The 14,111-nt window shown below is 40.3% G+C and overlaps 1 protein-coding gene and 1 pseudogene across 8 annotated transcripts in view; one reads left to right on the plus strand and one right to left on the minus strand.

Moving 5' to 3' along the window:
• Positions 1 to 14,111, plus strand: part of UBE2D1 (ubiquitin conjugating enzyme E2 D1) — an 88,319-nt gene that overhangs the window by 25,866 nt on the left and 48,342 nt on the right. For all 8 annotated transcript variants that reach the window (XM_066243126.1, XM_066243130.1, XM_066243128.1 and 5 more), the window contains 3 exons: positions 9,891 to 9,954; positions 10,048 to 10,079; positions 12,071 to 12,148. In XM_066243126.1, the coding sequence (XP_066099223.1) occupies positions 9,891 to 9,954; positions 10,048 to 10,079; positions 12,071 to 12,148 (174 nt within the window). The remainder of the gene's footprint in view (positions 1 to 9,890; positions 9,955 to 10,047; positions 10,080 to 12,070; positions 12,149 to 14,111) is intronic.
• On the minus strand, positions 9,211 to 9,778 carry LOC136313157 (phosphatidylinositol N-acetylglucosaminyltransferase subunit P pseudogene; annotated as a pseudogene).

The raw sequence follows: 14,111 nt of genomic DNA on the forward strand, positions 1-14,111 counted from the left end.
TGCGGCCCACATGCTGAGTTGAGTTTGAGACCCCTGCTATAAACAGATTTTACACTGTTCTTTTTCTGTTTAAGGATCCAACTTGGGATTGTGTGTTAGATTTAATTGTTGTATCTCTAGTATATATAGCCTCTGATCTGTAACAGTTCTTAGACTTTCCTTGCCTTATAAAAACTTATTAATGAAAAGAGAAGATGTGCCTGACTGATGGTGGTGCAGTGGAGAGAGTGTCAGCCTGGGACACTGACTTCCCAAGTCCAAAACCCCAAGGTCTCTGGCTTGAACATGGGCTCATCTGGCCTGAGCACAGACTCATCAGCCTGAGCATGGGGTTGCTGGCTTGAGTGACATGGTCCCATGGTCACTGGCTTGAGCCCAGAGGTCACTGGCTTTGAACCCAAGGTCACTTTCTGGAGAAAGGGGTCACTGGCTCAGCTGGAGCCCTCTGGTGAAGGCACGTATGAGAAGCAATCAGTGAACAACTACAAGTGCTGCAACTACGAGGTGATGCTTCTCACCTCTCTCCCCCTTCCTTTCTGTCTCTGTCTCTCTCTGTCTCTTGGTAATAAAAATAAGAGAGCTGTGGTGAAGAAAAAGTATTATTTCATAAAACTGATAAGAACCTGAATAAAATCATTATTTTTTTAATGTTACAAACGTAAAAAATTGAAACATTTTAGAAGATATAAATAAAAAATGACAACTCACTCCCAGAGATAACTGCTGTTAAAAATTTGGTGTGTATTCTTTTATTTATCTTCTGTGACTATATACCGTTAATATGTTTATATACTTTGGAATCTAATGGGCATACTCTACGGCAACTTGTATTTTTCACTCAGAAACTATATTCACACAACATTCTTTGATGTCAGTTTATAGAGATCTACCTCATTCTTTTTAATGGCTGTACAGTGTTTCATAATATAGCTATATCATAAAACCATTCCTTACTGATGGTCCTTTACGTTATTCTCAGTTTTTCATAATTGTATAAAATGCCCCACTGAACATTCTGCTATCTCTATCCTTGGCTATTTGGACAGTTATTACTGTAGTTGAAATGACTGGGTCAGAGACCGTATGCATTTTTCACTTTCAGTTATTACCAAATTGCCCTCCAAAAGGTTGTATCTCAATTTGACACTCCTCCAGCAGTGAGTGACACCTCATTTCCCACCCAAGCTGTGGACAGAGGTATTCTAAGAATAGCTTGGCAATAATTAGACTTGGATAGTGGTCTCATATGTGTTTGCCTATTTACATATTGTTCTTTCCATATTTCTCCTGCAAAACACTGTTTTGCTTTTATAACCAAGACGCTCTAATACAATACTTATTTTAAATCAGCATAGAATAACAGCATGGCTGCAAAGACCTAGTCAAAAGGCCCAAGGAGTCAGTGGAAAAGTTATCGGGACTAGCGATAGGGTGCATTCTGGATTTCAGGGTAGGGGTGGAATTGTATGAAGTGTTCAAGAAGTGAGTGTCAGTGTGATAAACTGTTCATTAGAAGGGGTTTCCGTTAGCTGTGAGTAATGTGTAATTAAGCCTTGACTCTTAGGAGGATCCTTTGGACTTGAGCTATTTGTGTAATTCGGTGTTAATTCTTACAGATTGTGGAAAGAGGAACAGAGGAAGAGACTAATCCTAACACTTTGTTTTGGAATAACATAAATATTACTAAATTATTTTTTATATTCCTTATGTGCCTGTGATGCTAGAAGCAAATAAATAAGAATGCTAGTTAGAATAAGCGTAAGTCAGATAAGGTGATTTCTCAAAACTGGGAGTGAACAAAGTTAAAAGGAATTTAATGAATATAAGTGGTCGCTAGTTTCTGGTGTCTTATCTAAAAATGCATTGGCTGCTGAGCAGACTAAGAGCAAGAAAGATGGGGTTCTGATTTGTTTGTAGTTTTTGTTATATTTCACCTTTTTAGCTCATCTCAGAATTCATTATTTTTCTTTTTTCAAATTCAAGACCTGTATTTTGTTTGTGTTGTTCATTTTGGCTGTTCCTATATACCCTAGTTTTAATTAGATATTTCCAATCAACATAATAGGGCATATTTTCAGGCATGGTTTGACAACAGGACGGGACATTAGAAATTTAGATCCTGCTAAAAAGTCTAGGATGTGTACGTCACCCCACCAAAGCATTAGTGGCATTATTAGTAGTAATGGTGAATGTGACTATTAAGAATGTATGATGATGATGTGCCATCAGCCACTTCTTTTTTATAATAAGCGAGCTTTCAATAGATAACTTAAGAACTAGGCCCTTTGGCTCTGTTTGGGTAGCAAGTTTGTTAGAGTGATGTCCTGGTATGCCAAGGTTGCTGGTTAGAGCCCTGGTCAGGGTACATACAAGAATCAACCAATGGGCTTTGGCCAGTTGGCTCAGTAGATAGAGCGTCCACCTGGCATGCGGATATTCCAGGTTTGACCCTTGGTCAGGGCACACATAAGAAGCGCCCATCTGCTTATCTTCCTTTCCCTGTCCCTCTCCTCCTTCTCTCCTTTTCCTCCCGTTGCCAGTGGCTCGATTCATTCAGGCATCAGCCCAGGCACTGAGGAGAGCTCGGTTGCTCTGAGCGTAGACCTCAGGCACTGAGGAGAGCTCGGTTGCTCTGAGCGTAGACCTCAGGCACTGAGGAGAGCTCGGTTGCTCTGAGCGTAGACCTCAGGCACTGAGGAGAGCTCGGTTGCTCTGAGCGTAGACCTCAGGCACTGAGGAGAGCTCGGTTGCTCTGAGCGTAGACCTCAGGCACTGAGGAGAGCTCGGTTGCTCTGAGCATAGACCTCAGGCACTGAGGAGAGCTCGGTTGCTCTGAGCGTAGACCTCAGGCACTGAGGAGAGCTCGGTTGCTCTGAGCGTAGACCTCAGGCACTGAGGAGAGCTCGGTTGCTCTGAGCGTAGACCTCAGGCACTGAGGAGAGCTCGGTTGCTCTGAGTGTAAACCTCCGGCACTGAGGAGAGCTCAGTTGATTTGAGCATCCACCCCAACTCCTGGGTGGATCCCAGTCAGGGTACATGTGGTGGTGTCTCTTTATCACCATCACTTAAAAAAAATAAAAGAATCAACCAATGAATGCATGAATAGGTGGAATAATGAACAATGAATCAGTGTTTCTCTCTCTCTCTCTCTTTCTCTCTCTCTTTCTCTCTCTCTCTCTCTCTCTCAACAAATGAAAAATACACCAGGCCTTTGCACGATGTTGGGCAAACAAGTGTGTTAAGCTTGCTTGTTTGTACTTTGCCTTTTTGGTGCATGAGCAGGGGGCAGCACCACGTGTGTATAGTCTGTTTAAGGCTACAAGTGCTCGCCCTCAGGGTGGCAGATTGTAGATTGCAGATTGCCTGCTGCCATTGGGAGGGGCCATATTTGCTATTGTTTGCCACAGAAGGGGGTACCGCTTGCCCCACCCCACCCCCTCCTGTTTGCTTGTGAGTCCTGAAAGAGAGGGAGAATCAGTTTTGCCCTGCCTGCTTGTTGCTTGGCTGTCCTTGCAAGACTGATAAACAGAATGACCCACCATCCTCTGGCTCCATAGTTCCTTTATGATCTGCCAGAATCCAACGTGAACCTGCGTGGCCACGGCCACCCTACTGGCCTTACACAGGAGTTCCATTGTTAGATTTTTCTGTCTCTCATCCTTAGCTCTAACTTCTCTTTACAGAGGAGGTAGAATCAGGACACAAAAATATAAGAACAAAAAAAACCTTTATTTTTCTGTAATGTTTTAATGGGACTGGAAGAACTGTCTGACATTTGAAATTTGAATGGGATTCAAGGCTATTCCAAGTAAAATGGGGTTTTTTGGTTAATAAACAAATGTGTATGTATTTATGTATATGTTTACTTTATTCTCATAAATGTAATGTTTGTTTTTAATGAGGGAGCGGACAGATAGGGACAGACAAAAACAGGGAGAGAAATGAGAAGCATCAATTCATAGTTGCGGCACCTTAGTTGTTCATTGATTACTTTCTCATATGTTTCTTGACCAAGAGGCTCCAGTTTAACCAGTGACCTCTTGCTCAAGCTAACGACCTTGGGCTTCAAGCCAGTGACCATGGGGTCGTGTCTGTGATCCTACACTCTAGCTCTGGTGTGCCCAACAGTTTTTGCCTCTGGGCCAGATTAGAAAGAAAACTTTATTCATGGGCCAGATGAAATATTAAAATTAAAAAATGTTAAATACAAAAACAATTCGTTTAAAACAAAATTTTATTATGTAATTTGTTTATGAATAAACATGAGTGAAAAATTTTAATGTATATTTTAATAAAAATATTTTTTAATAAAAATATAATTATATACCATATAAAAATATTCAAACTGTATTGCAATCAATTGAAACTATTTAATTAATGGAATGAGCTTGAAGGGGTACTATCTTCCTAAATATCTTGATTTCCAATAATCAAAGATGCTTTCGCTTCTGAGTAGCTAGATTTTAAGGTAGCGGAGAATATTAAAAATTTAACCGCGGGCCACATAAATTCATTACGCAGGCCGGATCCGGCCCACAGGCTGTATGTTGGCCATGCCTGCGCTAGCTGGTGACCCCGTGCTCAAGCTAGCAGCCTCAGGATTTCAAACCTGGGTCCTCAGTGTCCCAGGCCAACGCTCTGCCACTGCGCCACCTCCTGGTCTAGCTCATATACATATATATATAAAATATATGTACAAGTGAATCATTAACAGTTTTTTACAACCACAATTATAGACTATGTTTTCTATTTATATATAAATATATATATATTTTTTCCTGAAGTTGGAAACAGGGAGGCAGTCAGACTCCCGCATGCGCCCAACCAGGATCCACCTGGCATGCCCACCAGGGGGCGATGCTCTGCCCATCTGGGGCGTCGCTCTGTTGCGACCAGAGCCATTCTAGTGCTTGAGGTGAGGCCATGGAGCCATCCTCAGCACCCGGGCCAACTTTTTGCTCCACTTGAGCCTCTTCTGTGGGAGGGGAAGAAGAGACAGAGAGGAAGGAGAGGGGGAGGGGTGGAGAAGCAGATGGGCGCTTCTCCTGTGTGCCCTGGCAGGGAATCGAACCCGGGACTTCTACACGCCAGGCTGATGCTCTACCTCTGAGCCAACCGGCCAGGGCTCACATGAGAATATTTTGAGAAGCAATCTTCTAAAAGCCCAAATTAGAAAACTGTTAAGTAAATCAGTCCTAAACTGGGGCTGTGAGTTGGGAACTGCTCCTCCCCTGATTGATTAAATGAAATAGTTATAGTCTGCTACTAGAGAATAGGATGGTTGTTACCAATTTTCTATTATCTGTTTTTTTCTTTCTTTTTTTTTCTGAAGTTGGAAATGGGGAGGCAGTCAGACAGACTCCCTTATGTGCCCAAACGGGATCCACCCGGCATGCCCACCAGGGGGCGATGCTCTGCCCATCCGGGGCATTGCTCTGTTGCAACCAGAGCCATTCTGGCGCCTGAGATAGAGGCCATAGAGCCATTCCTAGTGCCCGGACCAACTTTTGCTCCAATGGAGCCTTGGCTGTGGGAGGGTAAGAGAGAGACAGAGAGAAAGGAGAGGGGGAGGGGTGGAGAAGCAAATGAGCGCTTCTCCTGTGTGCCTTGGCCGGGAATTGAACCCGGGATTCCTGCACGCCAGGCCGACGCTCTACCACTGACCCAACCAGCCAGGGCCTAATTTTCTATTATCTTAACACTTATTTGAATACTTACTGTTTGCCAGACACTGCTGCACACTTTACATGTACCATTTCTCTTGTTTGTCTAGGAACTGTGGATGAAAAAGGAAATACCCCTTACATGAAAGAAAACTAAGATTAGGAGAGAAAAAAATGTTTTGCCTAAGGTCATGTTGCAAGTGTGCATTGGCACCTGTATGGGAGCTTCAAAACCTTGCTTTTTAACCCCTATTGCTAAGTCAAAGACTGAAATCTTTCTCTTTATTGCTTAATTATATCTGGAGCAAAGGAGCTGCTAACACTGTTAGTTAATTCTTGTCAGGAAGAGAAGCACTGCACCAGCTGTGGAAAAAAACAGCAACAAAACCAACAATGAAAATAGCAAGGTAGACCAGAAGACTTGGAACAAGAAGACCTGACTTTGCACTGGGCTCAGTCACTTAGCTCGGATCACTTTCTCAGGGAAGCCTTTCCCTACCACATCCTCTTCTTGTTTGTCTCTGTTAGAACACTAAACTCATTGCTGTACTGTATTTCCCCATATATAAGATGCTCCTATGTATAAGACACACCTTAATATTTGGGCCCGAAATTTGGGAAAAAAAATGTTATTACATAAAGTTATTGAACTCAAGTTTTACTCATCATAAAATTCATACAACTCCTCATCACTGTCAAAGCTCCCATCCATTAGCTTGTCCTCATCTGTGTCTTATGACGATTCAATGTCTTTAACAGTGAGTGCAAAAACAAGCACGAAAAAGCCGGAAATGCAAGTAAAAAAATGTACAACCACTGTATAAGACACAACGAGTTTATAGACCCCAAATTTTTTGAAAAAGGGTGCACCCAGTTTTTAGATCCCAAATTTTTTGAAAAAGGATGTGTCTTGTACATGGGAAAATACGATAATTACCACATTGCAATGATTCTAAAATGCCCATCGTTTTTATTTTAACATTTCCAAAATCTGGTTGCCTCTTATAGTTGATAGTATCTTAAAGTTAATTGGCTTCACTCCTTCTTAATTATTGGTACATAAAATTATATGATTTACGGTGGATGGCATCTTAGATGTGATGAAATGCAGTATTTGTTTACATGTACTCCTATGAAAATGTTTACATCATTGTCATGGTTTTAAATACCAGGTATAATGATTTTCTAATTTCTAGCCTCATCCTGTTAGGCTCCAGCCCTGTATGTTGAACTAAATTTTTCCTTGCTATCACAGGAATCACAGATTCTGTGTCGACTTTCCAGATCAAGTTGTCTTTTACTGTTCCTTAATCTCAGTAAATGGTATCTACATTTGTACATTTGTAAAGCTAAAAAGCTAGAAGTTCAATTGCCAGGGTTTGAATCCCAGTTCCATCCTATACATACAAGTGTCACCTGTGCTTTTTATCTGTAACCTAGGGAGTGTCATCACACCTATCTCCGAGGAGTGTCAGGACAATAGAGCAGGGAGTAACTTAGCTGCCACTAATCTTCACCATACATATCTGTAGGATGACACCTCTCTCCTTACTCTCCTTACTCTGCACATATAATTAATTCGTCATTGTCACATCCTGTGATAGGTAGACCCTTCAAAAAATCTCAGATTTATCCACTTTTATTTTGTTGTCACTTCTTCAGTCTAAGCCTCCTTTTTTCTTGCCTGTAGTAAGTAATCTTGTAGCTTCTCTTCTTTACCATCTCTAATCCATTCAATACTTAGACCAGTAGAGCCAGCCATCTTTTCAGTCTGATCAAGCCACTTCTTAAAACCCTCCCAACGCAATGGTATAAACCCCCAGTCATTAACATGGGTGTATTCTCAGTTTTCTGCCTAGCCTCTGCCCACTTTTTCAGCCTCATCCTATGCCACTCTGCCACACAGTGTCACTCATTTCTCACAAAACTAAGCCCCACTCAATTAGATTTCAGCTTAAATCTCCCTTCTTCAGAGACATTCCCTGATCTTCCAAACTAAATTAGGTTCTTCAGTCCTAATACATAGTTCTTTATTTTGAATTTATGTCTTTTATAAATTTGGAGGTGATCCGTTTCTTTCTAAGGGAATGAAGTTGTTTCTCCATGGTCATAAAGCTAGTTAATGGTAAAACTGGAATTCCAATCCAGGACGCTGAAGCTGTGTCATTCCCGTGATCCTTCCATCGCTTCCTTGAGAGCAAAAAAGAGCTTATAGATCAATATTAGGTTTCAAAATATGGCCCACTCTCCTCCTTTTCATTTAACCTTTAGGCTATTTCTTAAATAGCCATCTCTCTGTGAGCCTTTATTCTCCCGAATAAGATTATAAACCGGTTGAAGTAAGAACTGTTTCTTCTATATTATATACCTAGTTCTTTTATAAATTACCTTGTCTACAGTACTCATTAAATATTTTTGTCTCAGAGATGTTAAAGGAAAACAATATTTTAATCCATTTAATTTTTTCAAGGTTTGGAGCTGTCTCATAAAGGAGTTTAATATCTTGTTCCTGCTTGACCAGGCAGTGGCACAGTGGATAGAGCATCGGCCTGGGACACAGAGGACCCAAGTTTGAGACCCGAGGTCGCCAGCTTGAACACGGGCTCATCCGGCTTGAGCGCAGATTTATTAGCTTGAACATGGGGTTGCTGGCTTGAGCATGGGATCGTAGACACGACCCCATGGTCGCTGGCTTGAGCCCAAAGGTCCTGGCTTGAAGCCCAAAGGTCGCTGGCTTGAGCCCAAGGTCTCTCTCAGGCTTGAGTAAGGGGTCACTCAATCTGTGGTAGCCTCCCGGTTAAGGCACATACGAGAAAGCAATCAATGAACAACTAAGTTGCCTCAACAAAGAATTGATGCTTCTCATCTCTCTCCCTTCCTGTCTGTCTCATTCTCTATCTCTCTCGCAAATATCTTATTCCTACTTTTCTTCCAATCAGTGACAAACTATATTTTGTTTCCTTTTTTTTTTAAAGGTAATGCTGTGTTTTACTATTCTGTCCATTAATAACTAACATTTGAGAACATTTACAATATTAATGGAACTAATTCTAAGAGAAGTTTAATTTAGCATTTTTCAAAACATTTCATGTTGGGTATTAATAAGAGAATTATGGTCAAAATGATTATGTCAGAAGATTATAATAAATGTTTGATGGTAGGCCTTGGCCAGTTGTCTCAATGATGGAGCGTCAGCCAGGCCTGTGATGTCCCAGTTCAATTCCCAGTCAGGGCACACAGGAGAAGCAAGTATCTGCTTCTTTCCTCCTCCCCCACTTCCTTCTCTCTCTCTTTCTCTCTCTCTTCTCCTCCCACAACCATGGCTCAGTTGGGTCTAGCACATTGGCCCCAGGCACTAAGGATGGCTCCAAGGAACCTCTGCCTCAGGTGCTAGAAATAGCTCAGTTGGGAGCATGACCCCAAGATGGGCAGAGCATAGCCCCAGATGGGGGTTGCATGATGGATCCCAGTCAGAGCACATGCAGGAGTCTATCTCCCCTCCTCTCACTTGGAAAAAGAAGAAAAAATAAATGTTTGATGTTAGTCTTTATACATTTAACTTTTTTGATGTGTACAGTGTTTTAGCTGTAAGAAAAAACACTTGGTTTACTTAATAGAAATGTCTCTTAATGCTGGGATGGTCTCTTGGTATATCTTCTGCTAATTTTTAGCATAGGTGTCTGTGATTGGAGAGTTGAGGAGCGAGGTACTTATCATGTTTATTCCAAATAGAGTACATAGCTGATTGCTATAGTAATGGGAGGTAGACAGACAGTGCAGCTACCTAATACTTTTGAGGTCAATAGGTTAAGCTTAAGGAGTTTAGCCAAGAGTCAGGAATAAAAGCCCACATGAGATATAGTATGAAGCTAAATTGGGAGCTTAAGAAAAGAAGAAAGCTATAAATTGCTCTTTCTGGCAGTGGTGACAGTGAATTTTCCACTGTTTTCCCTGTGCCTTTAGACAATCTCAGTGTGGAGGCCCCTGCACAAGCACCCACCTGGGAGTCCCGGGGTGAGAGAGACGAAAAACTGAGCGAAAGGCTGAGTGGTGAGGGTGCACCCCAATCCCCCCACCCCTACCCCTATCCCCCCCGCCCCAGGCACAGGCCACATTTTGTCTTCATATTTTGTGTAAAATGGTTTTAAAGTGAAGTTGATAGTTTGGATTATTATGCTTGTTTCTCTAGAGAGAGAATTAACCTTGAGTATTTTTGTTTTGCTTCAGGAATTAAGTGATCTACAACGAGACCCACCTGCTCACTGTTCAGCTGGACCTGTGGGAGACGACTGTAAGCTTTGCTTTATTGCTAGCGTTTTGCTACCACTAATAATAGAGATTTGAACATTTGTTAATGACTCCAAAACTCCTTTGTTTGTTTCAGTGTTCCACTGGCAAGCAACTATTATGGGGCCTGTAAGTATGATTCATATATATGAAATTAACCCCCTCAGCCATGCTTCATTCTTGCCATCTCACCTTTGATCAGATGTTTATGGCTCAGGTTGAGCTTTTTGTATCTGAATCACTCAGCAACTAAAACGTGATTAAAGGGTTTATGATGCTTTTCTATAGCACTGATGGCAAACTAGGATCATTGTGATGTGTTTTCCTTTGCCAAATACTTGACCATTACACATAGTAATGGATCACCCACAATTTACAACCAGGCTGTGTATTTCCTTTATTTATTTTTTTAACACCAAAAGCCAGTTCAGAACTAAGTATAATTATTCTCACATCAACAGTTTTAGTAAGTCAGAAATAAGTCTAATTAACCAAATAACGGGATTCCTACAAGTAACAAGTGCCAGTTTGCAGTAGCACTTCCTGTTTCTGAGAGAAGAACTGGTGAAGTTTTCCAGTGCGTCTTTTCTTTGCCATCTCATGAGTTTGCTGCTTTTAGTTTTTCGGATTATCCTGAAGTCAAAATTAACCTGCTCTTTTATGAGCGGCTTCTCTTAACACTTAATACCTTTGTTAAGGTGATTTCTTTCTACACTGGAGAGGCATTTATGACCAAGAAGAGCCGTCCTTTCTGTGAGCAGAAGAATGGCACTGACATTTCTGGACAACATAGCAACATGTTTCCATGAGCATCATTCTTTCCTCCGTCCCCCAAAAGAGCTTTATCTAGTAAGCTAGAGAGTTTTAAATCATATTGCCCTTTGTTTAACTTACGAAACAAAACAATTACTGAATTTTCAGAACAAGAGTCCTAGGCAGGTATCTCAATTACTAAATTGTTAGCCTTTATAGGGTAAAATGCAACATTTATATAAATAACATTTAATAAGAATCTAGTTATTTGTTATTCATTGTTTACTAAGAACCTTTAAAATACTATACTGTCATTTAAAAACCCATCTTGACCACTTGAATCATAGCCCTTCAAAAATATTTCTTAAGTGAATTACATGTAGCAAATGGTTACAATTATGTTACTCATACTTTATTTATTTTAGTAATCTCAAATGTTACTCTATTGTATCATTTGACTATCAAAACAGACCATGACTATCCATTGTAATTTATGTTTCTTACACTCTTTGTAGTTTTTGATGAACTAGAATTAATGCATATAGTAAGAGTAGGTATACAGTGTAGTCCTCTAATAAAATGCAGAAACTTAAGGAAGTAATGCTAATCTTGCTATTATAACCAAAATGTTGATATAACATGATAAATTTAATTAAATACACAAGGATTAAAGTATAATTTTAGGTATTTTTGCTACCTTTTAAAAAAATTGTCTTTTTCCCTTGCTTGCAACATTGTATTTTCTAACTGCCATAATGACACATGGCCAAATTTAAATTAGTCTTGTCCATTCTAATTTGATAATTCCATGAATATTGAATTTCTCAGTTTTGTTTGGTATTCTTTTGCATTTTTTATAAATTATTTCTGAGTGAAGATTTGAAGTCTACAATATGTACTAATGTCCCTTAGCCTTTCTTTTTCATAACTTGTTCTCTTCAGTTTATCATATTCTTGCCCTTTAAATCACCATTAGAACTTTATTTTTATAGCTAAGAAGGTAAACAGTAGCCCAGCCCTTTTTTTATACTGATTACTGCTGTAGAAAATTATTCTTTTCTCACAGTAACCTTGTGTATATACTAATGTTTAAAAATCTGTACTCATACACAGATTTGTTTGGGCAAGTCACACCACTAAGTGTGCCCTATTTTTTATTTGTTTTAAAATCTATGATGTTGACATGATAGTTGGAAAATCCTCGTTCATACCTGCAAAGAAAAACCTGTTTGCAAGGTAAATGATTTCAGCTTATGCAATGATGGCATGTTTTTCAAACTGGCATATTGGGGGGCAGGGAAGGGTCATTTTAGGTTACCAAATAAATGTAGTAATCAAACACTGATGCAAATATTTTGTAATTTCAGCCTGATAGCGCCTATCAAGGTGGAGTCTTCTTTCTCACTGTACATTTTCCGACAGACTATCCTTTTAAACCACCAAAGGTATTTTTATTTTACGATTGATGCGACTTACATCAATATATCCAGAGACATTTTTATGGTGTGCAAGGCAGGTTAGCATGTTCAACTGTTCTGTAAACTGCAGAGTCTAAAATATGCTTTCTTACTCAAATATTGTATTATGTTTGGAAAACAAAAGGCAGTACTATCTATTTATCTGTTAAAAGCTATAAATTAGGTTCCTTACTTTCTTTTTCTCTTCATTAAGGTCTCTGTAGTTTGAGTTTTATGGTTAAGAATCAGACTTTTCATTTTAGGGGATTATCTTTCCAAAGTTGATACATTTTTCTCAGTGTTAGGTATTCAGCAAGCATTTATTGAACACCTACCATGTTCTGTTACGTTGGGGAATACAAAAGTAAATATAACACGGTCCTTTCATTTAGTTTGGTAGAAGATATAAAAGCATGTTCTTATTCAGTTTAATTTAGATGAGATTGAGCCCTGGCTGGTGGCTCAGTAGATAGAGCGTGGGCCTGATGTATTGATGTCCTAGGTTCGATTCCCTATCGGGCACAAGGAGAAGCAACTTTCTGCTTCTTTCCTTCTTTCTTTCCCCCTTTCTCCCTCTTACCCTCCTGTAGCCGATGGAGCATGGTCCTGGGGAACTGAGGTTAGCTGGGTTTGGAGCCTTTGGAGCAAGTCAGCCTCAGGCTCTAAAAATAGCTGGATACTGCCCGGAGCACCTCCGCCTCTGGGCATCTGCCTCACTAATTTCCCCTCTTCTCACCTAAAAAAAAATATATATCTATATCTCTATATATCTATATAGATATAGAAATATAGATATAGATATATGTGGATGAGATTGAAAGGAAGCAAATGATGAGGTTATCAGGAGGGAGGAAATCATTAACACATTCTGTCATTCAGGAAATAAGGATTTTTTTTTAATATTTTTTTCAAATTATAAGAGAAAGTTTATTTAGAAAGTTACAGAGGTAGTAGAAGTGAGCCAGCTGGGCTGCCTAGGCTCAGGAAACAAGTTAGAGACGCAGAAGGGCCCCTGGAGCATAAGAGAGAGAAAGGCAAAGGTGCTGACCACCTGGGGTAAGGAGGCCCAGAGGTGCTCCCCAGAGAAGCGTGTACAGGAAATAATTATCTTAGATTTTTAAGAACACCTGAATAACATTAGATACATGAAACAATGTAACAACTCTTGTGGAATATTAGGATTCTTGGTGAATTTCTTAGGACAGATCCTAAGCTGAGGCCTCTTAGCTTTCCCCTAGAACAGGGTCAGAACCCTATTTGTAGATCCTAGTGTCACTTTGAGGTATCACCGATAATCAAATTAAAAAAGGATTTCTTTGAGGGATCATCCAAGCCATGGTTAATTATTTTGGGTGATACTCAGCCAGTCATACCAGGTGTTTCAGACTTGATTTATTGCATTCTCCAAAATATTTCTGTTTCTTGGGAGGTTGGGGGGGGGAGGCTGGCTTTATCTCCTTTCACATTCTTAGTAGCTAAAACTATGTGCATACAAAGTAGGTGCTCTTTCAATTTGCATTGAATACATTTATCTACTAGGGTCAGTAAAATTGAAGGCATTTTACCCTAGAGCAGGGGTCCCCAAACTACGGCCCCGGGGCTGCGTGCAGCCCCCTGAGGCCATTTATCTGGCCCCTGCTGCACTTCCGGAAGGGGCACCTTTTTCATTGGTGGTCAGTGAGAGGAGCATATGATGCATCCGCATCCTGTGCTCCTGGAGTACTGTATGTGGCAGTGCCGCAAAGCGCGGCGTCACTCACATACAGTACTACTTCCGGTGATGTGGGACGCATGCATCACGGCTCCAGAAGCGCGTCATATCACTTGTTACAGCTAGCAGTGACAAATACGGAACTGGACATTGACCATCTCATTAGCCAAAAGTAGGTCCATAGTTCCCATTGAAATACTGGTCAGTTTGTTGATTTAAATTTACTTGTTCTTTATTTTA

This window comes from Saccopteryx bilineata, chromosome 9, assembly GCF_036850765.1.
Source record: "Saccopteryx bilineata isolate mSacBil1 chromosome 9, mSacBil1_pri_phased_curated, whole genome shotgun sequence".
Classification (NCBI taxonomy): Eukaryota; Metazoa; Chordata; class Mammalia; order Chiroptera; family Emballonuridae; genus Saccopteryx; species Saccopteryx bilineata.